General features: G+C 43.6%; 1 protein-coding gene across 2 annotated transcripts in view; it reads left to right on the top strand.

The window, feature by feature from the left end:
• The window catches only part of ezrb (ezrin b), a 63,048-nt gene that overhangs the window by 9,172 nt on the left and 28,815 nt on the right, over positions 1–25,061 (top strand). For both annotated transcript variants that reach the window (XM_080790934.1, XM_080790933.1), the window contains exons 3-9: positions 881–964; positions 11,419–11,514; positions 13,978–14,252; positions 14,828–14,911; positions 15,549–15,695; positions 22,425–22,521; positions 24,813–24,976. In XM_080790934.1, coding sequence (XP_080647060.1) covers positions 881–964; positions 11,419–11,514; positions 13,978–14,252; positions 14,828–14,911; positions 15,549–15,695; positions 22,425–22,521; positions 24,813–24,976 — 947 coding nt within the window. The remainder of the gene's footprint in view (positions 1–880; positions 965–11,418; positions 11,515–13,977; positions 14,253–14,827; positions 14,912–15,548; positions 15,696–22,424; positions 22,522–24,812; positions 24,977–25,061) is intronic.

Here is a 25,061-nt window from a genome sequence, read left to right as displayed (position 1 = left end):
CACACACACACGCTCAAAAAGAGGGAAGGGGCGCGCGCGCACGTGTGTGTGTCATCCTGTTTCTTGGGTAATGGACACGTTGATAATGTGCATATTTTTCTTGAATTTCAAAGCGATTCCAAAAAACTAAATATTTTTGAGCTAATATGCCCCAGGAATTCGCAGCTGAATTCCCTTCCCCCTGTCTGTATATGAGAACCCGGGGAAACACAGAGTCCTGTATGTTTACTCTGCAAATACGCCCCCCTCCCCAAACTCCCAGCTCTGCTGTTGGGCATGCTTAACTGTCTTCGCTGGGTAGACTTACAGTAGTATTTCCCAAACATGGGGTCAGCTGTGACTCATGATGAGACTCGTGACCCCATTTGGTGTTACCTCTCTGTAATCCGTATGGGTCGTAATCTTCATACCAACGACAAAAATACAAACTGATATTTATTCAAAAATATCTCTGGGGGTTCGAATCTACCACGGTGCGTCCAACTTTGTTGAGCATCTACTTTATACGATCACATTGGCCCGTGTGTTCGGGGGGAGGGAATCCGGCCAGGGAGGGTGATATTTGTCACTACATGTACTCCTACGGGTCCAGCAGGGCGTGTTGGCAGGTGAACAGCAGTGAATAATTTGGGGGGAAAGAATGGGGTAAAAAAGCACACGCGGCCAAAACAATCTGAAAATTATGCCGCGCTGCGAGCTTGTACATCTGCCACTTTTGAACACTTTTGGTCATCTTGAAAGAAGAGAACTACTGACTTGGAAGGCATTTGTAGAATCGGCCTCTGTGTTAATTCATAATGTAAATTCATATGTTTGTCTTGAGCTGAAAAGGTTTTGGGAACCTCGTGCCCTAAACCATTTTCTTGGTGTGTTTCTGCAGGTCAATGTGCGCGTCACCACCATGGACGCTGAGCTGGAGTTTGCCGTCCAGCCCAGCACCACCGGAAAGCAACTCTTCGACCAGGTGTGTAAAATGTGCACTGTAGGTGCACAAAATTGTGCTACAGTAGATCTGCTTATAACTATGCGACGGTACATATTGCTGCTATATGGATTTCTGATGCCAGTTTTGATATGTTCATAATATTGTGTGGGAGAAAAGGCGACACAGGTTAGAAACCTTTTTGACTCGCCTAAGGTCATTTTATTATGGTGTGTTCATATTAAGAACACATTGAAACAAAAACCAATTCTCACATAACAAAATTAGCTCCAAACCTGTGCATTCAGAACTGCATTTTAATATCTTGCTCAGTGTTAATTTTACTATGACATAAACTGCTTTATGTCGATGCTTATTAACACAGAGATTGAGAGAGAGACAGATGGATAGATCTTGGTCTCTCCTATCCAGGCCACTCCTCCATGTAATCCTTCCATTGATGGGTTATCTCCCATAGAATGGAGGAGGTGGTTGAGACCAGAAATGTTCTTATCGGAGAATTGGCATGAAATAAGTGCCTATTTCCAGGTGACTCAGATAAAAGACGTCAGCTTAACGAGACTGAGAATATTAGGAGCGATGTTGAGGGCCGATGGCAGTGGAGAAATCACAGCACTGTTGCACAACAACCAAGGTGGCTGCTAGCAGACAGCTATACTGAGAGCTATACTGTGCCGAGTTACTGAGGGCAGCATGAAGGGTGTGACCAAACGTAGACATTTCCCCCAGTAATGTTTATGTTCATTCACTGAATGGAAGGTTGTTGTATTGTAACCATGCATTTGAGCCCACTCATGGGGGGCAACATGTGTACAAAAACGATAAGCTATGAATTTGCTGTCGTGTGAGGCTCCTTTAAGACAAAAATAGCTGTTTCTAAACCATTATGCCTTGTATGTACAGTAGATGGCTGCATTTATCTGGAAAACGTTGATCCAGTTGACGGTATACCGGTACAATTTAGGCATTCAACAGGCGCTCTTAAGACAACTGCAAGATTGGCTTACAAAGTGCGAGAAGAGAGTAAATGGAATGATCAAAATGACAAAACGCAATGCCTGAAGTGTTTCAAAGTAACTAGGAAAACATCAAAGCTAGCATCTGGGACAGACGTCCCATTTTAGCTGTTCATTAGTGTACCGGTGTGTATCATGTTCTGAAGGTAAGGGGGTTGCCGTGCCCTTAACTGCCTTGTATACTAGTAGGTCATGACCAGAGTTCTGAAGTGGATACAAGCAGCAACTGGAAGCAAGTGGAGGGAGCACAGAATGGGGAGAGACATAGGAATTTAGGGAGGTTTGAATACTGTTCTCCCTGCAGCATCGTGGAACATTTGCATGGGGTACTGCCAGGAGTGTGCCAGGAGACCGCTCCAGCAAGGAGGTAGATGCAATTTTATATATATATATATATATATATATATATATATATATATATATATAGTCAAGTCTGTAGATGACTTGAGGCCTGAGGATAAGAAAATGGGCAGAAAGTCATCTGACCCAACCGACTGTTCTGCAGATGAGATGGAAATTCATCACTGGATGGATGTGATTAACTAGACTGGCTATTTTGGTGGGAATCCCTCCGTCCCACTGTTTATTTAGGGCAGATTCACACTATGATGTTGTGGTCTGTAAGTGCTGCATATTGTTCCCGGGAGTGGATCACCCAACCGTTCCCATGGGGAGGTAGTCTCGGGACCGATTGAAGTGTACTCGGATACGGATCGCTACAATGTGAAAGCCATCCGTACTAAAAGGCAAATGTGAATCATGGCCAGCAGAGACCAGGCAATCATATTTGTGGCCAGTTCTGCTTGTTATAGAGCCAAATGGACCCATATAGGTCTGTAACTCGGAGAGTGTACACTTGCACAGTTATGGGGGTCCGTGGCCATAATGAATACCAAACTTGGGCGTCCTTGAAATAAAAAGGTTTGAGAATCACTGCAATGTAGATCCACTGAGATCCATTGATTGTCACACACACCTGGACAGAACTTTTTACTTAGCTGACAAGGCTGCACAACTTTCACAGCACTTACCAGAGGTTACTAGAGGTGAAGGAGCCATTCTGCCTGTGTGCCTTTGGCCAGTTGTGGGCCAGCTCAGTTCACTGTGGGGGAAGGGGTGTGTCTCAGTGATTGGCATAAGGGACACGGGTGCAACAGGCCAGGTAATGATGTCATGGTATCTATGGGCACACAGTTTTTACCGTTCATTTATTTCGCATTAACAACCTTGCTATTCCTGTTACATAGAATAAATGGGAACCACACCCAACAGCAGTTTGAAGTCTGGACATTTGATTATTTGAACGCGTCAAAAACGGCTTCCATGTGCCCAGCCGAGTGCCGAAATGTTAGTTTTTTTGATTGCCACTATAAGAGCTCATTGTCATTTGCTGTTGGACTTGGAATTATAGTGATCCTATATTGTTGGGCGAGCTTGGAGCTTATTTGTATGTAGTCTTCTTGGAAGTGATTGCGGATAACCGTGTCCGTTTTAAAATGCGTAGAAAATGTATATGGCTTTTGGCAGGTTTAGTGAGAGGCCTCTCTGTGCATCTCTATTTCCAGCACTGGGAGAGGAAAGGCATTGTTTTATCCACTTCCTGTAGAACTCGTTTTTCAAAAAGCTCCTTCATGTAGGTCAGGTATGGTGGTGACTGTACATCAAGGGATTCATACACTTCTGAAGCTCTGGCTAAGAACAGAGAGTTCTGCCAGTGTGAAACGTCAAGTACATGAACATGATAATAATAATCATCATCATCAAGCAGTGCTACAGCTTAAAAGTTATTTGATGTCTGCTTTCTTATTGACTTGTTTTCAGTGGGGGGGTGTGTCGGGTCCACTCACTGTGTCATGAGGTGGTGTACCTTTTGGACAATATAGGTGCTGGCCTTACAATATCATGACAACTTTTCTCCGCATGGTCGGTTTGTCCACCACCAAAGTAGACAATTGTTGGACTCACGGCGCTCCGCACGTTGAATGTTAAAAACATATGAGATTTGTTCTCCGCACACACCTTGAGATAAGATGTACTTCATTAATCCCTGAAGGGAAATTAAGCATTACAGCAGTATAATGTGACACATAAATAAAACTACTAGATAAAAAGAAAAACAACAGACACAGGTGGACATGAACACACAAGACCAGGACCACCATAGAACCATATGCATTGGGGGAGACAGTTCTTATGCAGTTGCTTTATAGAGTCTGATGGCAGTTGGCATGAAAGAGTCTGTTCCGCTCTGTATGCATTCTTGTGGGGGAAGGTGAGCCTTCGACTGAAGGTGCTCACCCTATCCTGCAGCATGACATAAAATGGATGGGAGGGATTTGCCAGCATGGAGTTAAGTTTGTCCCTGATCCTCCTCTCCGCGACTGACTGCAAACTCTCCATTCGGAGGCCAACAACAGAGCTGGCCTTCTTAATGATCTTATTGAGGTTGTTGAGCTCCCAGGCCTTGATGCCCCCCAGCATGCCACTGCATAAAACAGAATGCTGGATACAACAGACTGATAAAACATTGCTAGTAGCCTGCCACACACATTAAAGGACTGGAGCCTCCTCAGGAGGTACCGTCGGCTCTGTCCCTTTTTTGTCTACCTCTTCCCCCTGGAAGGTGATGAGTACTGGGGTCATCCCCTTGTCTACCTCTTCCCCCTGGAAGGTGATGGGTACTGGGTTCATCCCCTTGCTCCGCCTGGCATCAATCACCAGTTCTTTGGTCTTCTTAATGTTCCTAACTTCCTGTCGAGAGCCGGAGATCAGACAGGAAGGAAGGCTAATGCGGTTATTAGACTTTGTATTGGGAAACTTAAAAAAAAGAGAGGAAATTACACAGATTTGTTATACTTTGGCAGCACTGTATATTTAGTGTCAGTGGATTTCCCCCACCGTCCCACTCGATATGCCGCTGTTCCAGACAGGGCTTCCTCCTTTCCCCCTGTATTGGTGTGGAGGGACAAGACAACGGTATACTGAGCTATTCAAACATTAGGCAAATAGTGTGGCTGAAGTCCAGTTATAGCTGTGTGTTATCAGAAGCTGCGGCAGCGCTGAGTAATTCAGTTGAAGTCTAGCTCTGTGTGACAGTGGTCAGTCCCCAACGCCTGTCGTCACTGACATGATTTACTTTAACCCAGACAGTCAAACCGGGAAGGCAGTTATTTTTAGGGGGGTCCCCAGGAAAAAGTAGTTAATAAAGTGTCACAATCATTTTAACCATCATTATTTCATACTTTGGCTATTAAAATAATCACATCCATGTGAACTGAGGGGCACTCTTATCATCGTACAATTGGACGTAAATTCCCCATTCATTGTCAATGGGAATTTAATGTTTGTGTAAGACGAAAATCTACACTAATAGCTGAATATAGGAGGGGCTAGCGCCCCAGCCGCCCCTCAAAAATAGCAGATATACAAGCTCATAGCGCGTCACTTTGTGCAGTGCTATGAGCTTGTAGATCTGCAATTTTTGGGGGAAAAAGTAAAATGTGTGCACATCTTTGAGAATATATATATAAACACACATACATACAGTGTATATATATATATATATATATATATATATATATATATATATATATATATAAATCATTTTTTTGCTTCTGGTGGTCTCTGGAACAAAATATTTTGAGATGGGGGACCGGCGGCCAAATGCATAGAATGTTTGGAGACATTGACATGAAACGGTTTGAGAACCACTGATATAGCAATGTGCATTTCTCAGATCTTTTTAATGATTTGGAAGACCTTTTTAGAATCGGTCTTGTCTAAAAGAAAGAACTTGGGCTGCCCCTCGTGCATCAGCAGGCTGCTGAGAAAGACAGTCACGCGTGAACACACACACGTGCGTGCAAACACACCGGTTCAGTGGAAATGCTGAGTAACAACGGTGAGCTCATTCCCAGGCACATGGCGAGAGGCCTGGCGTGGCCCCTGTGGTCAGCTCTGATCACAGGCTTAGTCCCCGACGCTGGCTGCCACTCCCCTACACACAGTCTTCTTCTCTCTCTCGCCCCGCTCCACTTCCATCTGCCCGTCTGCTGTCTTCCCTCTCCTTTAGCCATGTGCAACAGAGTTTGTAACACGGGTCGTTCACAGCCTTTACTGACATCATCAAACTGCATGTGATCATTATTGACTGTGTGCCATATCAATTATACATTAATTAATTCATTAGACAACCATGCAGACTTACCCCGGTCATTTGTTCTCGTTTTTGTGTTACGTTGGCTTGTTTAGTTTTTTTACCATAAGGTGTCATTTAGATTGTATTTAGACATTGTTTACCTGGTATCCTATAGTTTCAATATACAAATGATTCTTTTGATACTAATTGTACATACACAGTATGAAGTATTAACCCACTTAAGCCTCGACACCTGCGTAGCACCGCCGTACGGCATGTATGAACTCAGCTTATTATAGGCCCACGTTATTTTGGGCTCATTTACGCCTACAATCACATGCCCAAAACAGGGACACTAGGGTTCATGTGGTTGGAAATGTGTTTAAAAATAGCGGCCCACCGGCGTTTCATCAGAATGTCTCCCTTCAGTGGTCTTTACACAATAAACGAGTGGTCTTACGGTAATGGGTCCATTTCCTTTGGGCCAGTACCTACCCTCCCTCCCTCCCCTCTCCCTTTAGTCTGTGGGCGTCTGTCTCCGTTTGGGGCCCCGTCTGGAAATGCCCCTCCCTTTCCCTCCTCCGCTCAAAGAGAAAGCCCTCGTTACTCAGATGCAGTGAGTAATGCCGTTTCCATGCGGTGGCATTCCTCTCTCGCACCACAGAGCCCACGGATCTTGTAAAAAAAAAAAGAATCCGCAGAGAAAGTTTCACTCTCAGTCAGACTGTTATAGGCAAGGCTTTCTGAGACCCGGCCCGCAGGCTTCGTCAGTACGCAGAGATGGCATGCACCGCATCACATGGGACCCGACGGAAGCCCAAACTTTGACCTTCCCCCCCCACGGGCCTGTGACTACCATGCTTCTCGCAATATCACTGAATCTCTCAAATTGAGCATCGGAAACTTGACTGTAAATGTTTACCTTTTTGTTTAATCATTGGCGGAACAGAGTAGACTGGCACGCAGACTCATAACTCTCGGGTTCAAATGAGGCACTGTCACAGAGCTTCAATACACAGTCTGTAGGCCGCCTCTCCTTGACAATAAAGCTGTTCCATTATATTTTATCTACAGACCAATACCTGAACGTTTACCAAGCCTATCTCGCTATAGTTTTCAGGTTAGATCTTGCAACGATTTGTTGCGGGATGGAACTACTTACAAGACTTATTACAGACTATTTCATCAAAGCTGTCTGACCAAGTAAATGTTTCCCTCTGTAAAAATATCAGGAAGGACAGGAAATGGTTACTTTTGATTTGGGACAGTACCATGGTTGTACCAAACCTCTGTGGCTTCCCTGGTGAACAACAATCCTTCACTAAGATATCTTTTTAGAGTCTCACTCTTTGACTCTCTCCCTGTGGATCCCAAAGCAAAGTCGCCATGAAAGGGTCGATTGTGTTGCGATGCCGTTGGAGTTTCGTTACAGGTGAGATCCCGGCAGAAGTGCTCTCTCATTTCAAGCCTGCTAGTGCTCGTCGTTGCGCTAAATAAATAGAAGAAAAAAAAAAGTTTGCCTGAAGAAAAAAAAAAAAGCAACAAAAAAAAAGCTCCCTGAATCCAAGCCATTCATCTCTTTTCACTGTCTAGCCGGACACATATTGGGTGTCAGTCACTAAGAGGGGGTGTTTGATTTTAATTTTAACCTTGGCCGGAGCTTATCAGATAGAATGGGCTTGGTCCAGCCAAATGTATGTTGACTCAAAATTCACCCAGGCAATTTAGCACCCCACCTGGTGACTGGGTGGGGAATTTGGCAGAGCTGCATTCTAAAAGAGCCTGACACAGTAGCATGTGTGCGCGCACACACACACACACACACACACACACACACACACACACACACACACACACACACACACACACACACACACACACACACACAGCTCTGTCTTAAAGAGCTTCTGGTCGGTGAGTGAGGTTTCATTCAGTGGAAAAATGTAGCTGTCCCTTCTAGGAAAGAAGTGATTTTCTTCCAGGGCTATTTACTTTCTAGGTTGCCAAAACAAAAAACATACATATTCAGAAACAGAGGGTCACAAAAATATACAGTTGGGCTTGATTCTCCTGTAAATATGGAGCGGGACATGTTGAGTTTTAGCTTGCAGGCTTAGTTAGAAAGTACACAGTAAAATCTCATAATGCTACACTGTAAATGTTAATTTAACTCAGAGTTCAATTGGTTCAATTGGTTCCAATTCTGAAATTGGTTCCACTTGTCCGCTCTCGGAGTTAAATGAACAGTGTAGCCGCAGCAGGTCTGTATGTTGGCCCTGACCTCTCTACTCTGTCTGTATGTTGGCCCTGACCTCTCTACTTTGTCTGTATGTTGGCCCTGACCTCTCTACTCTGTCTGTGTTTCAACATGGACAGAGGAGTTAAATGAACAGTGTAGCGGGTCTGTATGTTCATGGCCCTGACCTCTCTACTCTGTCTGTGTTCCAACATGGCACATGACACAGGATGCTAATCATGCAGCACACCCTATAATGCACTTTCACTAGAGTACATTATCACTCCTACTCGCTGCTCAAACAATAGGACCGCATTGTTTCCGTCTAACTCTTCCAATTCGGCCTGTTCTGTCACAGTGTGTTGCCCTACATACTACATAGCTCTACATAGTTCATAGTTACAGACCCTAGAAAATCTACTGTAAAGATCTGTCCACATTGGCATGCATCATGCAACACTATTATTTGTATCCTCTCCAAGGTCTGAATGCAACCTTAAGGCTGCACTATGTAACTTCCCTCTTCTACACTGGATTTGAACCCTAGGTTCACCCTAGTAGGTTCTAGGTGAGACATAACCTTTGACACAGTCTAAATGTCTCAATAGAAGAACAGGGAGATCAAATACCACAGACAAAATTCTAATGTTTTCATAAAAAAGGTTACATAGTGCCACAACAACCAAGGTTTGGTATCTACTGTATGCATTCAGCATTCCTTTCTTTCTGTCACAAAGATTCTACTATTGAAAGGCCTTATTTGTTTGAGCAGTGAGGTATTGGTGTGATAGAATAATGCAGAAAATCCTAATACAATTTAAAGCTCACGTCCAGAGAGACTTACAAGTGCGAGATCAGAGTAAGCAGAATAAACATGAAGCCTAGTCAACAAACAACTGGGTAAACGATCACACAAATGCAGTGCAAAGAGAAGAATGTAGTGTCTCAAACAAACTAGGATACACTGTAAACATCAAAGCTCTAGCCTCTGTCTAAATGGCATGCTACTGCATATCTATAGGTCATTGTTGACACGTGCGGTCAAGAAACGGAACCCAAATCTAATTACTAACTACTAGTTGTCAAGTTGACCTATGAATACATAGTTGGAACCAAAATCTTCAGGCATCAGTTGAGCAGGGTGAGAGGGTACAGTCATTTATTATTAACCCAATAAAACCAGGAAAGCATCTTTTTAATTTGTACTTTTGAATACTTGCAGATAGTATTTACGTGAGTATATTCTTTGTATATCGCTGCTCACTATGTGAAACTACAGAGCAATTTGATCATTATAACTAACAGAGTTGAGCAACGGCACAATGATTGGTAAATCAAAATGGCATTTTAGCACTTGTGTTTTATCCTCTGCAGAAGATGAGTGAACTTACGTCCTCAGGCCAACAAGGTTATTATAGTATAGAATATTTCATTTGCTTTTTTTTTTTTTAGTTTGCGCTGTGAGCTTGTAGATCGACTATTTTGGCTATGTCTGAAATAAAGGACATTCAATTAGGACAATCATTGAGAAAATACATTTCTCTATGATTTTAGTTAATTCTTGTTAATTTTGTGAACACACTACAGTGTCGTTTTTTTTTTTTTTTTTTCAAAATATAAAATATTCTTTTCAATGACTGTTTTAGTTGGACTGTATAGGCCTGCAGCAGGCCCCGTGTTTAGGCCTGGGAATGTGTAATCCTATGAGGGCTGTCCACCACATTAGTCTGGTACCTGAGTATGTCACCTTAAGGTTAGCTTCTTCAGGCGTTGCCAAAGCCACTCACAGGCCTTTTCACAGGCCCGGTGCTGGCACAGCGCGATCTCTGGAGTTTAATGCAAAGACAACTTGATTTAGATATTAGTTTGACAAAACAAGGTGGGGTGGGTTGGTATTTTCTTAACCATAACCATACCCCTACAGTATATAGTTCTCCTCTACAAGCTCACAATGTGTCACTGTAGTTTGTAGACCTGCTATTGTCACTATTCTTTAGTTTATAAAAATATAATTTAAAAACGTGGTTGGCAGACATTTCACATTGTGTATTACATTGTGTTATCACCTCAGCAAATCGATCCAGAACCGTTTCTGTCCCTGTATAGCGAGTTTTGCAACTTTTGCAACTCACAATTCAGTGGATGAAGTTTGACGAATACATTTCTACAGCGTCGTTTCTTTGCAGCTGACTGTTTGTTTCTACAGCTGAGCTGGAGTTCACGTTCAGTGAAGTGGTTTCTTCCATAATTAAAAGACTGTAGACTGTAGATCTTACAGGTCCATTTGGTTCCATTTGTACACTCTCAGAGTTACTGACCCGTACAGGGCCATTTGGAACCCACTCAAGGACACTTTGAGACCCACTGTTGTATCAGAGTGTTTCCAGTGAGCCAACATGCACAATAACATCACTCTGACTCTGTTTGACCAGAATGGAACAGAGCCTTCATTAGTATCATCGGTAACGCGTATCTATTCTACGTCCAAGACATGTTAACGCCCCGCCTGCCTCTGATTGGCCTACCGACACTGCCCGTCTTGCCTGTCCTCCGAGATGCAAGGGTACTCTGTGGTGGGAAAGTACAAGAGAATGGCAACACGCGACAGTAACTTAACATTTTGTAGAATAATTGATTGAACACATAATGTACTACTACTAATAAACAGGCCAACACCATAAACAATATTAGTTTGCCTCTTCTACAAAAATAAAAGTTACTGTCGCGCGTGCCAAGCTGTCATTCTCTTGTATTATATCGTACTTGTATTATTTATTTATTTCCCACCACGGAGCAGACTATCGGCGGACTAATCCAGCATGCATCTTCCACCTCGGAGGAAACTCTGGTAAGGCCGGCAGTGTCGGTAGTAGGCCAATCAGAGGCAGGCGGGGCGTTACCATGTCTATGCTCGGACGCAGAAAAGATATATGCATCGGTAACCCCTGTGAAGGAAGTAGGGAAGGGTTCCACGTTCTTTCCAAAATGGCATGTACTGTATGCATAGAGCCCAGTGCCCTCGGGTCCCAGACTGAGACGTATGGCTTAGTGCCTGTTCTGAACTCTTCTCTTTGTCTCAATGCAGGTGGTGAAAACCATTGGATTAAGGGAAGTCTGGTACTTTGGGCTTCAGTATATGGATGGCAAAGGTTACCTCACCTGGCTCAAACTGGACAAAAAGGTAAGCTCCAGCTTCAATATAATATTATTTTGATTAATGATGTTTGCAGTATTTATGATCTGATGTGTGTGTTGGTCGAGGAGGAACTGTGGTGGTAAATCTACTGCAATCCTCTGGGATTTCCCAGACGGACATTGTGAGGAGGATGTTGGCTGAGGACTAGAGTTATCCTCATTACCAGTATTGGAAATGCCTTGGATACAGCCGAAAATGCTGGATCAGCATGCCCATGCAATGTCACATCATTTATCACATAATGCTTGCTCATTTACACTAACAAATTCTTGTTCATTTCTGAGTGGTGCAACCACTCCCTTATGTGTGTGGGTGGCTGGGTCAGTGGCTGCCTGGCTGGGTGGGTGCGTCTGAGCACGAAAACAGCATAGGTTGTGCACAGGTGGTGAAAAACAACCAACAGTCCCACACACAAACACACACGCACATAATTATTAACTGTATATATGGTGATTTTGGGTGTGCCAGTACAGTACAGTAGAGGGTACAGTAGAGGGACGCCCACACGGTAACTCTGTCATTTCTGAACCGTTTCGGACACAGGGCGGCTCGCCGGAATTGGGCCGGCACCCTGGGTGTGTTCCTGTGGGTCTGGAACCCCCCCCCCCCCCCCCCCCGGGGACCCCCACCACTCACTTCACACGGTTGTGATTTTTGTCTGTGATGATGCACTGCTGTTATCCTGTCACTGTGCTATTAGTGTGTGCATAGTTTAATAAACTTTGGCTAGACTATATGCATGTACGGTATATTATGTGTGTGTATTTTTAACTCACTGGTACTCGGTATCAACCGACACACAAGTTCACATATCTTATTCTTAATCAGTATTAGGATGGGCAAAAGTGGTATTGGAACATCAATCTCGAGAACACTAAAGGTCCTTTTGTGTACTGTATGTGTAAGTCTTAAGACATGGCTATAATCACTCTTCACCTCAAAAGTCCTCACGCAGGCACATTGTAACGACTTTTGAAATACCATTCAAATCGAGACGAATACCGAAAGCACAGTGAAAGACTGCATTCTTTCAAAGGGAAGGGCCAGAATCGCTTTGTTCTGCTGTTTGCCACTTTAGTCAATCAGTAGCCACCATGTTATGCATGCATTATTCACATCGATGGGGTTGCGGTCACCGCGTTCTGCTTCCCTCCGCGGAGGGCGATTGTTTAGCCGCCGTCGTCTGGTCGGTATCTGCAGCGGACCGGCCGGCGGGCTGGCTGGCTTCTGTAATCAGCCGTGTGCAGCGGCGTGAACTCTTTGTGAACCATCGTAAAAACGGCCTCCAGCTTTCCTCGACTGTTATCCCTGAGCAAACACAGATTGTCTCCATTCACCGTGTCTCAGCCCCGAGGTGCTCACATACTACACTGTAGAAATCCTCCCGTGTTCATTTTACTCTGAGATTGTACAAATGTAACCACGTGGACCCCTCCTTAACGGGTCCATTTGGTTACATTTGTACATTCTCAGAGTTGGATGGATAAATAACACTGAGGGTTGTAGGCGTCTGTAGAACCATTATAGTCCTATGGAATGAAGTCGCACAACACATTAATGCTCAAGGTGTTTGTTTTTATTGTTGTTTGTATGACATCATACAACAACATTGGTATTCAGACCTGAAAATGTATTTTCTGTTTACTGAAGAGCTGGAGAGATGCGGAGGCCCCTGTTCACTTCTGAACCTCTGTCAAGACCGCTTGGTTCCTGTTTTGAAATTTGAGGAGGACATGCATTGTGTAAACACTTACTTAGCACAGGGTTTTTCAACTGTACCACCGCCCTCCTCTAGGCAAATTATAGATACCAGATGGAAATACACTCATAGAACTGCTAAACATAACTAAGTTGTTGTGTAGGGCTGCCAGGGAAAAATTACTCACTTAAGTTGTGGGAAGAGGATATTTACCATCATATTTTCTTTAGCCTACATTACATTATCAGTGTGTGTAATATTTGCATTAACAAGGCTGTCAATGGAAGACCACATACTGTAACCCACTTTGACAACCACTGTAAACATAAAAAAAAAAAAAAAAAACTCGACGTAGGAGTCGTTCGACTCATTAAAACCGGAAAAGCATCTGTGATTTATTTGAGCTTTATAGCAACATAATTTATTTTCTGGAAATTCTTAGGATTTAGAACAAAAATAGCAGCGCACAGTGCTTTTGCTAACTGCTATTTTTTGAAAAATATTGAATAGTTTTGAAATTTTTAACAAATGTTCTCTTCTGGGGGTCCCTGGCACAAAACATTTTCAGATGAGATGAGGGGTCTGGTCCAGCAGCATAAAAATATATATAGCAGATACGAGCTTGTAGATCTGCTATTTTTCAACGGCTGAAGTTGAAAATAGTGGTTAAAAGCTATAAGGTGACACAGATGCGTCCTCAAGTCTAAACATATATATAACCGTGTGTCTTCTCCTCTCGGCGCCCACAGGTGTCCTCCCAGGACGTGAAGAAGGAGAACCCTCTGCAGTTCAAGTTCCGCGCCAAGTTCTTCCCCGAGGACGTGTCTGAGGAGCTGATCCAGGACATCACGCAGAAGCTGTTCTTCCTGCAGGTGAAGGAGGGCATCCTCAGTGACGAGGTGTACTGCCCGCCCGAGACGGCCGTGCTGCTCGCCTCCTACTCCGTCCAGGCCAAGTTCGGAGACTTCACCAAGGAGGTCCACCGTCCTGGATACCTCACCTCGGACAAACTGCTGCCCCAGCGGTGAGATTCTAAACATTTTGTTTTCTAATTTATGGAATTTCTTGGCCTTTTCTTTCATTTCTTGATGAAATGACAAAAAAAAATATTACATTTTGTTTATAATACATGAAAGAAAATAGCTTTTTGCGATTTTTCTTTTTAAAGATTTTGAAAATAATAATTAAAAACAAAATGTAGATAACAAAAAAATAAAGGGACCCATAAAGATGTGTGTGCGACCCAGAAGTGGTTCCAGAGTCCTGACCCAGTGTTTGGGAACCACCAGTGATTTAGATCATTTGTTTAGACAGAATCTAGGCTCATTGTTTACCTGGTGACCTCCTAGTTTCTTTAAAGCACTACATTGTTCTTGCGGCACTCTACGTAACAGTATGTGACTATTTACCTGGCTGTTTGTTAACTAGACCATAAGTCAGTCTTCTGGATAAATTGCACAAGAACAGCGACTTTTATCCCGGATAATGTTACCTTTGTGTGAATACTGTACTGTTCTCTATATACCTGACATGGGATGTGTTTGTTTGTTTGTTTGTGTTGTGTTTGTTGCGTGTTGTTTATGGTGGTGTTGTGCGCAGTGTCCTGGAGCAGCACAAGCTGTCCCGTGAGCAGTGGGAGGAGAGGATTCAGGTCTGGCATGAGGAACACCGTGGGATGCTCAAGTGAGTGTTTGGGAACGTCATTAGGCTTATTACATAACATGGCATCTGGCCACATTGAATATTATCATATTTTTCTTGATATTGTAATGGTTTCACTATATCTTCACTGTATCTTGCTGTTGGGCAGAAACCTCATATCTCCATATTCTAACTTTTTGTGTTTTTTCATAAATGAACGCCCTACTTGATCATACTACAATGTCACACAAAAGTAGCAGATCCACTTCGCGTCGCGTTTTGTGCTTGTAGATATGCTACTTTTGCCATGTTTTAATTCGAATCCTGAAAAGGATAGTTTTGGACACATGAGTTTTCTACCCGACAGAGATGATACAGTTCTGAACGGGAACCCCTTTTGGTGTCAGCATTATGTTATGCTTTAGCTATTGAAAAATAGCAGATCTACGAGCTCATAGCGCGCCACCGAGTGGCGTGCTACAAGCTTGTAGGTCTGCTATTTTTGAAAAATCGAACAACGACTGACATAGAAACATAGCTTCTTCAGAGAACTGTCAGGATGTAGAAGACGTTTTTAGAATCTGATCTCAGGTCAAAATGGGTTAAGTAGATTTGTGCGTTCCCCCTCTCTCTCTGGTTGAGTGTGCACTGGTTTACCTGCAGCTCTCTGTCCTTGCAGGGAGGACGCCATGCTGGAGTACCTGAAGATAGCCCAGGACCTGGAGATGTACGGAGTCAACTACTTTGACATCAAGAACAAGAAGGGAACAGAGCTGTGGCTGGGGGTGGACGCCCTGGGCCTCAACATCTACGAGAAGGAAGACAAGTAAGGAAACAAACGCACATCGCATCATGGTGTCACGTAACGTTCTGTCCGTCCTTTCTGCCCAGTGTTGGTGTGACAGCAAATTTATGATTTTTAGTTTAGTCTTTGGAATACAACTTAATTTAGTCACGCATATCATGCGACACGGTGTGAGCTTGTAGATCGGCTATTTTCAGCACGTACCCAAACATAAAATGACTTGTCTTTTAGTTCTACTGGATCTCTTATCCACTAGTCCCTCCTTAACATTTTAGTCTAATTTTTATTTGTTGACTAAATTGTCAATATAGCTTTAGTCATCATAGCTTAGTATTTATTTACTTTTTATTTACTTTTCGTCAGTGAAAAAAGGTAGTCGACGAACATTTTTCGTCATAGTTTTAGTTGATGAAATCAACACTATTTCTGCCCCCCCACCCCCACCCCCACCCAGGCAGTAACCAGACCAGTGACACACATTGTGAGGGAACTGGTCTGGTCGCATCAAATGGAAGTTCAGACTGTTGCCTCCCACAATTTTCGAATGCTTCCGTCCTAGGATACCCCAAATTAAATCAAAATAATTGAAGCCTACAGTATATAGCTTGCTGCTTCAAATTCTACAAAATGGTAAAGATATTTTAAAACATATTCTCGCGAACGGAATTGACAAACTGATGACTGTATCCGTTCTCGGCTTTCGGGATGTGTATAGTTCCAGACTCTCTATAGCATTTGGAGATAGTTGTGAAATAGTTGTCTGGCTACGTGAGACTGACTCCAGCAGACCCTATGACAGGAAGTCAGCAGGTCAATGAGTATCTTTTTACTTCACCTTAGATGAGTTTGACTTACACTGACTGTGCACGTAGTTGCAGTCTGATGTCACACACCGAAAATAGCAGCGTGACACATTGTGAGTTCGTAGAGCTGCTATTTTCGATGTGCGACACGGCTCACAACCAAGTTTCATAAATCGTGCACAACCCTAACCAACTGGCTCGTATAAAGTTGAGACCATCAGTAATAATGGATATTAAAGTTATTTAAGACAAACTAGTCATAGAATACATTCAGAAGCAGGTTTAGAATGGTAATCACCTAAAACATCATTCTACACATTGTGCTAAAAGCTTAGGAGACGGTGCTAGTGTGTGTGTCCGGTTCCTTCAACGCTGGTCATACGAATCGCAGGTTGTTGTTAATTGAATTCCTGGTTACTCAGTGATGGTAGTGTTCAAGGTTCAACTATGTTCATAGTGGTGTTTACTGTATGTCTGTGGCTGGGTGACAAATGCCATCACTATGCGGAAAATGTCTTTGATGCATTATTAGTCTGTTCACCTGCCCTGTTTGTTTCTTGGTCTGGGTGGTGGTGTTACTGGGGTCCGGTAAATCATGTCATTAGGTTTGACCTTCCTCAAAGTAGACCTGTCCTTGATTGATTCCACAGGAAATTGAGTTTCAGCTTCATCCAGCCAATGGCTGCTCAGATCGAGATGAGAAAACAATAGTGGTGTCTTGCTTAGGGACACTTCAACACATATAAATGATAGATAGTTAAGAACCTTAAGAACCTTATGGGTCTGTAACTCATGTTTGTTTCCATTTGTACCCTCTCACACTCATTTTACAGTGTACATTGCTGGGGTCACAGAGGTAAAAATTCACACCCGTGTGAAGTGAGGGTGCTCTTATCTAGGACAAAACAAACATGGACAAACATTAAACTCTGTTCATTGTCAATGGCATTTTAATGTTTGTCTAAGGAAAAGCAAACATTAAACCTGTGTATATAGGAGGAAAATGCCATCAAACTGGGGGTCCTTGAAATTAAACTGTTTGTGAATCACTGCTATAGCCGTTCAAATCTTCTCTCATGGGGGGGCCTGCCATATCTGTTCAAATGGGGGTCCGCGGGCTAATAAGTGTCAATTTAAGGAGAACCACTGCTCTTACCCACCCCCACCCTCCCGTGCCTAAACCCAGCTGTTTGAGAACCACTGCTCTTACCCACTCCCCCCACCCTCCCGCGCCTAAACCCAGCTGGACGAACCTTCCAGTCATTGACCCGGGCGAGCGGCCAGCCCTGCCAGTTGCACTTCTCCTCCTCTGGTGACCACACTCGCCAGCTTTTGTTGTTGACAACCGGTGGCCGTTGCTCCCTGCGTTGGGCTCTGAAACGCAGCGTGTGAGTGAGCGCGCGCCATGCCAAGTCCTACTGAAAGGAGCATGGAGCTCTGCAGCTGCTCTGGCTGGGGGGCTAGATGAATGCATCCACTCAGTGGTGGCTTAATGAGAACGTGGATCCACTGGGCACTCCGGCCACAGATGGCTCACATGGAACTGAAGTGGAGTGGAGCCTTTTTTTGACTTTTTTTGAACTGGTGTGATTTCTGTCTGCTGCTGGCAGAGGTGCTTTCTATTGAAGTCTAAATGATTAGTTTCTCATACTGATCATGTTTGGTTTAGTCTTGTTTGGCTTGACTGTAGTCTTGAAGGCGAGGCAGGTTTATTTGTACAGTACAGCAAATTTAAACAAGGCAATTCAAAGTGCTTTACATGAAAGATTAACAATTCAAGTATCAAGAGAGTGGAATAAAAACAAAAGTATAAGACAAAATCCAAATAAAAACGGAAAATTACAGTGCAGAAGATTGAAAAAAACTCTGTAAAAGGCTGTGGCAAAAATAAAGGTCTAACAGCAGTTATCTGGGAGTTGGTTCCAGATATGTGGTGGCATTAAAAAAAACTTAACGATGCTTTATTTATTTTAGAAGAGTTGTTTTGCTTAATAGCGGATCGCAATGTGACGCGCTGTGAGTTTTTAGAGCGGCTATATTCGCACGGCACCTTAACACGGGCATAGGTTGAGCATAAGGCCCCTCCGTCTGTGTGCAAATCTGCCTCAATCCTTGTCTGTCTGTCTCCCTAATTAAGCCATTGAGACCTGGAACACATCTGTGTCACCTTAGCTTTTAATCACTTTTAAACTTTAGCTGTTGAAAAATAGCGGATCTACAAGCTCATAGTGCGGCACTATGAGCTATTTTTGAAAAATCGTGAAATGTGTGCAAATCTTTGAATATGTATTCTTTCACAGCAAACATTTTTTACTCCTATCTTTGCTTCTGGGGGGGGGGGGGTCCCTGGAACAACTTATTTTCAGATGGTGGTCGGTGGCCTATACAACTTTTGGGATCCTTGACGTGAAATAGTTTGAGAACCACTGATATAGAAACACACTGAATCGGCCCTTAATGGATTAATTCCCTGGGATCAGTAAAGAGAGAATGCCTCTCCTCCGCTGCCGCGGTGCCCTCTACGGTAACCATGGCTACCGCGACTGGTTTTTCAAGCTGTGCGGCACTTAAGAATGTGAGGGGCTAACCTCCACCACAGCGGGGCTGTCCAATGAGAACCCGGCAACGCGGCAGCGCTTGCCAACAACAAGGCCTCGTCGAGGAGGCAAGGCCGGCCCGGAGGAGCCGTTTAACCCCTCGCTCTCCACCGTTGTTCCACTGACTGTACTGTAGCCAGCGGGCCGCTCCGTTCCTGCTAGGAAAGATTGGGTTTGAACGACATGCCAGGTTTTCCTCTTAGCAACCACCTGGTCAAACACACGGTGCGCGCACACACGTTTTCTATTTAAAATACTTTCGAGGACATTTTACCAAGAAAGTTGTCCTCACAATGTCTATTCCTCAAATTCTATTATACTCCATTGACATTTGGCCCTATTAACTAAGTATAGTAATACAAGCTCACACACAGACACAGCTGAGCTTTGAGAAGGTTTGGCTTTCAGACGTAGGATTTTTGAAAAAGAAAATGAATGGTGCGTTCAATAACGAATAATTCATTGCTACAAATCCACACGTGGCACATATTGAGACATTATTTCAAGGCCTTATTTGGACCGTCTGCACTGCACTGAGTAACTTTCACTTATTGAGTCAGGTTTGAACGGAGCATGAAGTCTCGACTGAACTATTTTATTGCCGTTAGCAGCAGCTGCTAAAGTGACTTCAAATGTACTTTAATCACAGACGTCTGAAGAGGATACTAACGGCCATCATCATCCCTCACCCACAGTACCAAGTACCTATACTGGAGTACTGCACTTAAAAACAAACACACGCTGTGAGCTGTATAATATTTTGAATGGCCAGCGTTAAATCTACAATGACACGGATGCTTTCTCGGTTCTAATGGGTTTTTTAAGTCCATCTTTTTAGTATCTGGATTTTACTGGATTTTTTAGCTTATGACTTATGACTTTCCATCCGCTACATCTGAGACAAATGTACATTTCTAGGAAGAGACCCAAACATAGAGCAATACACTATGAATCAACCAAGTGAGCCCCATTTAAAACTTAAAGAGAATAGCAGATCTACAAGCTCACACCACCCTGCAAAGTGACCGTATGTGAGCGTGTCGATCTGCTATTTTTACAATGTAATATAAAGATATATATATACCGGTGTATATATTAAGATAATGATTATTATTATTTATTTTATAGCACTGCATTGATACAAAAAATAAAATATACTTTGGAGTACCTGCTATTAAAAATCACAAAGTACAAAAATCAGTTCTTCAACTCAAGTTCAAATTTGACAGAGCAACTTTCACTTGTAGTTGAGCAATATTTAACCAGGAGTATCTGTACTGTGACTGGAGTACTGCGGTTGGTTGGGTACTTTGTCCGCCGCTGTCCAACGACGCCACCGAAACCTTCTGAGACTCCGTGCCGACCGCATGGATTTCCACCACTAATTGCAAACGCAAGCCTCGGCCGGCACACCACGTAGGCTCAAAAGCAGCAACAGAAAAATGGCAAATTGCTAAGATAACTTCCACATTCTTCAGCTCTCAGTTCATCAGCATGCGTCAGGGTCTGTAATTGATTGAAATTCCAGTTCAGGCAGTAAAGGATTAGGCTACGTTGTCGTGGCAGCCAGACGGCTCGCCTAGCGACTACATTGCATGCAGAAGTGTGTCAGCAGTGGTGGAAAATAACACGTTACATTTGCTAGTACTGTACTATTATAATATTACGTATTAATATTCCAGACAGGGGTGAAGTGTACAATTTATTGAAGAAGATTCGAGCAGAAAAACAGCATTTACAGCAGCGTAGTCCCAGAAGCCTTATCATATTGTCATCTTGGACACCTCTTATAAACAGAGCAGTTATCCTAAATGGTCAGGGAAGGATATTTGCTATACTAAGTGGCGGCACAATAATAATAACGTATATGTATGTATACTGAAACGGCTAATGCAGAGTCTTTGCTGACGCAGAGAGTACAAGTTGCAGTCTGTGGGGGGAAGAAATAGCTCAATGAATTAATATACATTATGTCTTAATAGAATTGGTCCTCCTCATTAATGCTCTTTATAATATGGTGGCATTTTGGTCTGTGCCTCAGAGGATGGTTGTGGACAGTCCAGAAATGTGCCTACCAGTGACGTCATCGGCAGGTTTGGGCATTTCAAAATTCACATTGCTTATTAATGTGAGTACAATGGCTTCTATTATAGCATGCTAAACTGTACAGGAATAGAAAGCCTGCAGTCTCTATAATTTCAAGTTTGCTACCAATGTTTTTAGTTCAAAACTTTGCAGACAGGACTTTTACTTGTAACAGACTGTTTCTGTTACAGAGTATTTCTGTATTGTGGTGGTGTTGCTGCTACTTTTACTTAAGTAACAAGAAATCAATGTCAGCTGGGTTGGATGTTGACGCTGTGACTGTGTGAGGCAACATTGAATGAGCCTGGCATCCAACGCATTGTATCTGCTAACAATGGAGGGGTCGACCGCACCCTGCGCGGTTCATACCTCATAGTTGTACTGTTGATACAGTACAGGTCTCCGTTCACAGCCAGCAGGCCTGACATGTTTAATGTAGTGTGTGGCACACAGTGCAGCTTGGCACCTTATGTGACTTACCCCACTAATGGACTATATGCACACAGAAGAACTTCCGGGCCGCTTCCCTACTTCCTTCACAGGTGATGATGATACTAATTAAGGCTCTGTTCCATTTAGTGTGCAGTGTGGTTCTCAAACATTTTAATTTCACAAAGTGTACTGTACACTCTCAGAGTTACACACACGTACAGGGCCATTTGGAACCCACTCAAGTACTGTACACTTTGAGACCCACTGGTGTAGCAGAGTGTTTCCAGTGAGGCAATATGCACAATATCAGCACCCTGACTCTGTTTGACCAGAATGGAACGGAGCCTTCATTAGTATCAGTGGTAACACCTGTGTGAAGAAAGTAGGGAAGGCGCCAAAGTTCTTTTCAAAATGGCGTGTGTGCAAACTGTGCATAGAGCCCATTGTCACCCCTTTACAATTTGAGGACTCCCACTGTCCCAGCTTGATATGCATTATTGCATTAGGCCAGTGGTTCTCAAGCACACTCAACAAGATAGTGGCAGGCTGTCTGTGTTCCATTGCAATGTGTGCAATTGTTGAATGTGAAGTTATTTCTAAAGCATATTCAATTTACATTACGGTTTACAATCACATTTTCTTTTTATAGTAATTCAGAGTGGTCGGAAAGCCTAGATAAAGCACTATATAAATGCAGACCATTTATTATTTTGTAACAATTGCTGTTGCTCCTAATAGTTTGTGTGCACAAAAATATCCAAAAGGAGGAGTGGTAACATTATTGTTATTGATTATTATTATTGATTATTTCAATGATGTGCGTTCATCCACAGACTAACCCCAAAGATCGGCTTCCCCTGGAGTGAGATCAGGAACATTTCTTTCAACGATAAGAAGTTTATCATCAAGCCCATCGACAAAAAGGCCCCGGTGAGTGAAAGACACTCGTTCACTGAGTGACCTGCATATAAAATAAGAGAATAAAGATTAAAAAAATAGGTTGGCTAGTACAGGTAAAAGGTAAAAATAAGCACCCTTCACGTGTATTGGAACGTCTGCTAAATGCTCAAATTCTACATATAAGTCACCACCAATATCCAAAGCTAAATAACCAACATTATATTTAGCTAAACACCCCCACAGAGCCCCCCCAGTTGCTGAGCATTTGCAGTGGTGTAAAGTAACATAACAAGTACATTTAGTACTAAGTAAAATGTTGAGCAATTTGTACTTGATTATTTCCAAATTTAGTTTTTCTTTATCATTATTACTACATTAACTACTTCAGCCCTATATATATTTCGGCCATTTGAAAATAGCCAATCTACAAGCTTTCACATTTTGATACCAACACTGTCTAGCACAGTCAGTGGTTCTCAAAGCGTTAGTGAGTGGACCATCGTCTAGCACAGTCAGTGGTTCTCAAAGCGTTAGTGAGTGGACCATCGTCTAGCACAGTCAGTGGTTCACTGAGCATTAGTGAGTGGACCATCGTCTAGTGAGTGGACCATCGTCTAGCACAGTCAGTGGTTCTCAAAGCGTTAGTGAGTGGACCATCGTCTAGTGAGTGGACCATCGTCTAGCACAGTCAGTGGTTCTCAAAGCGTTAGTGAGTGGACCATCGTCTAGTGAGTGGACCATCGTCTAGCACAGTCAGTGGTTCACTGAGCATTAGTGAGTGGACCATCGTCTAGTGAGTGGACCATCGTCTAGCACAGCGTTAGTGAGTGGACCATCGTCTAGCACAGTCAGTGGTTCACTGAGCATTAGTGAGTGGACCATCGTCTAGTGAGTGGACCATCGTCTAGCACAGTCAGTGGTTCACTGAGCGTTAGTGAGTGGACCATCGTCTAGTGAGTGGACCATCGTCTAGTGAGTGGACCATCGTCTAGCACAGTCAGTGGTTCACTGAGCGTTAGTGAGTGGACCATCGTCTAGTGAGTGGACCATCGTCTAGTGAGTGGACCATCGTCTAGCACAGTGTTAGTGAGTGGACCATCGTCTAGCACAGCGTTAGTGAGTGGACCATCGTCTAGCACAGTGTTAGTGAGTGGACCATCGTCTAGTGAGTGGACCATCGTCTAGCACAGTGTTAGTGAGTGGACCATCGTCTAGTGAGTGGACCATCGTCTAGCACAGTGTTAGTGAGTGGACCATCGTCTAGCACAGTGTTAGTGAGTGGACCATCGTCTAGCACAGTGTTAGTGAGTGGACCATCGTCTAGTGAGTGGACCATCGTCTAGTACAGTGTTAGTGAGTGGACCATCGTCTAGTGAGTGGACCATCGTCTAACACAGTGTTAGTGAGTGGACCATCGTCTAGTGAGTGGACCATCGTCTAGCACAGTGTTAGTGAGTGGACCATCGTCTAGCACAGTGTTAGTGAGTGGACCATCGTCTAGCACAGTGTTAGTGAGTGGACCATCGTCTAGCACAGTGTTAGTGAGTGGACCATCGTCTAGCACAGTGTTAGTGAGTGGACCATCGTCTAGCACAGCGTTAGTGAGTGGACCATCGTCTAGCATAGTGTTAGTGAGTGGACCATCGTCTAGCACAGTGTTAGTGAGTGGACCATTGTCTAGCACAGTCAGTGGTTCACTGAGCGTTGAGTGGACCATCGTCTAGACTAGAAGTTAGTGGTTCTCAAAGTGTCTCAGAGGAGTTCCTGGATGGGGGAGGGCAGAGCCATAGAGTAAGACAGAGTTATGACAACTCCGTTCACTTCATGGCCAGTCCAATGGCGGCTCTTCTACATAGACTTCTATTGGCGAATTGGGACACCGGAAGTTTATGCAATGCATTGGATTCTATGGGCTCGTGCGAGTACATGAACCACGTGACCGGGCTGTTTTCTGCCCCCTCAATGTCGCAACTCTGTCTATACTCTATGGCTCTGGGGAAGGGTAGCCGAGAATCGGAGCCTTTGTGGTTAAAAACACGTTAAAACCACTCTGCTATCGGGACAATCTCGGACTGTACAGGATAACATTACATGTTATACAATTACAATGTGCAGTGCATATTGGGCAGAATCCTTGCGCATCCATGTTTCAACTTTTGTATGTTTTTTGGTACATTTGTCTTACTACCTACAGCAACAAAATTAGCGAAAATAGCCACAATGTGTCGCATCACAACGTTTGTTTATCTGCTAATTTAGCTATTTCTGGAGTTTATTAATTCTCTCTCTCTGTCTGTTTCCCTGTTCCTTTGACAATGAAGGACTTTGTCTTCTACGCCCCTCGGCTACGCATCAACAAGCGCATCCTGCAGCTGTGCATGGGCAACCACGAGCTGTACATGCGCCGCCGCAAGCCCGACACCATCGAGGTGCAACAGATGAAGGCGCAGGCCAGGGAAGAGAAACACCAGAAACAAATGGAGAGGTACATACAAGTCCAGCTTCACAAATTCTTGGAAGCAGACCTCACGCCGGATTGGACAATGGACGTGTTGCCATTTTATTAGTAG

Source organism: Protomyctophum bolini (genome assembly GCF_963924005.1).
Source record: "Protomyctophum bolini genome assembly, chromosome: 19".
Classification (NCBI taxonomy): domain Eukaryota; kingdom Metazoa; phylum Chordata; class Actinopteri; order Myctophiformes; family Myctophidae; genus Protomyctophum; species Protomyctophum bolini.
The sequence above is the reverse complement of the archived record's forward strand: the minus strand, read 5'-3'. Positions and strand labels throughout refer to the sequence as shown.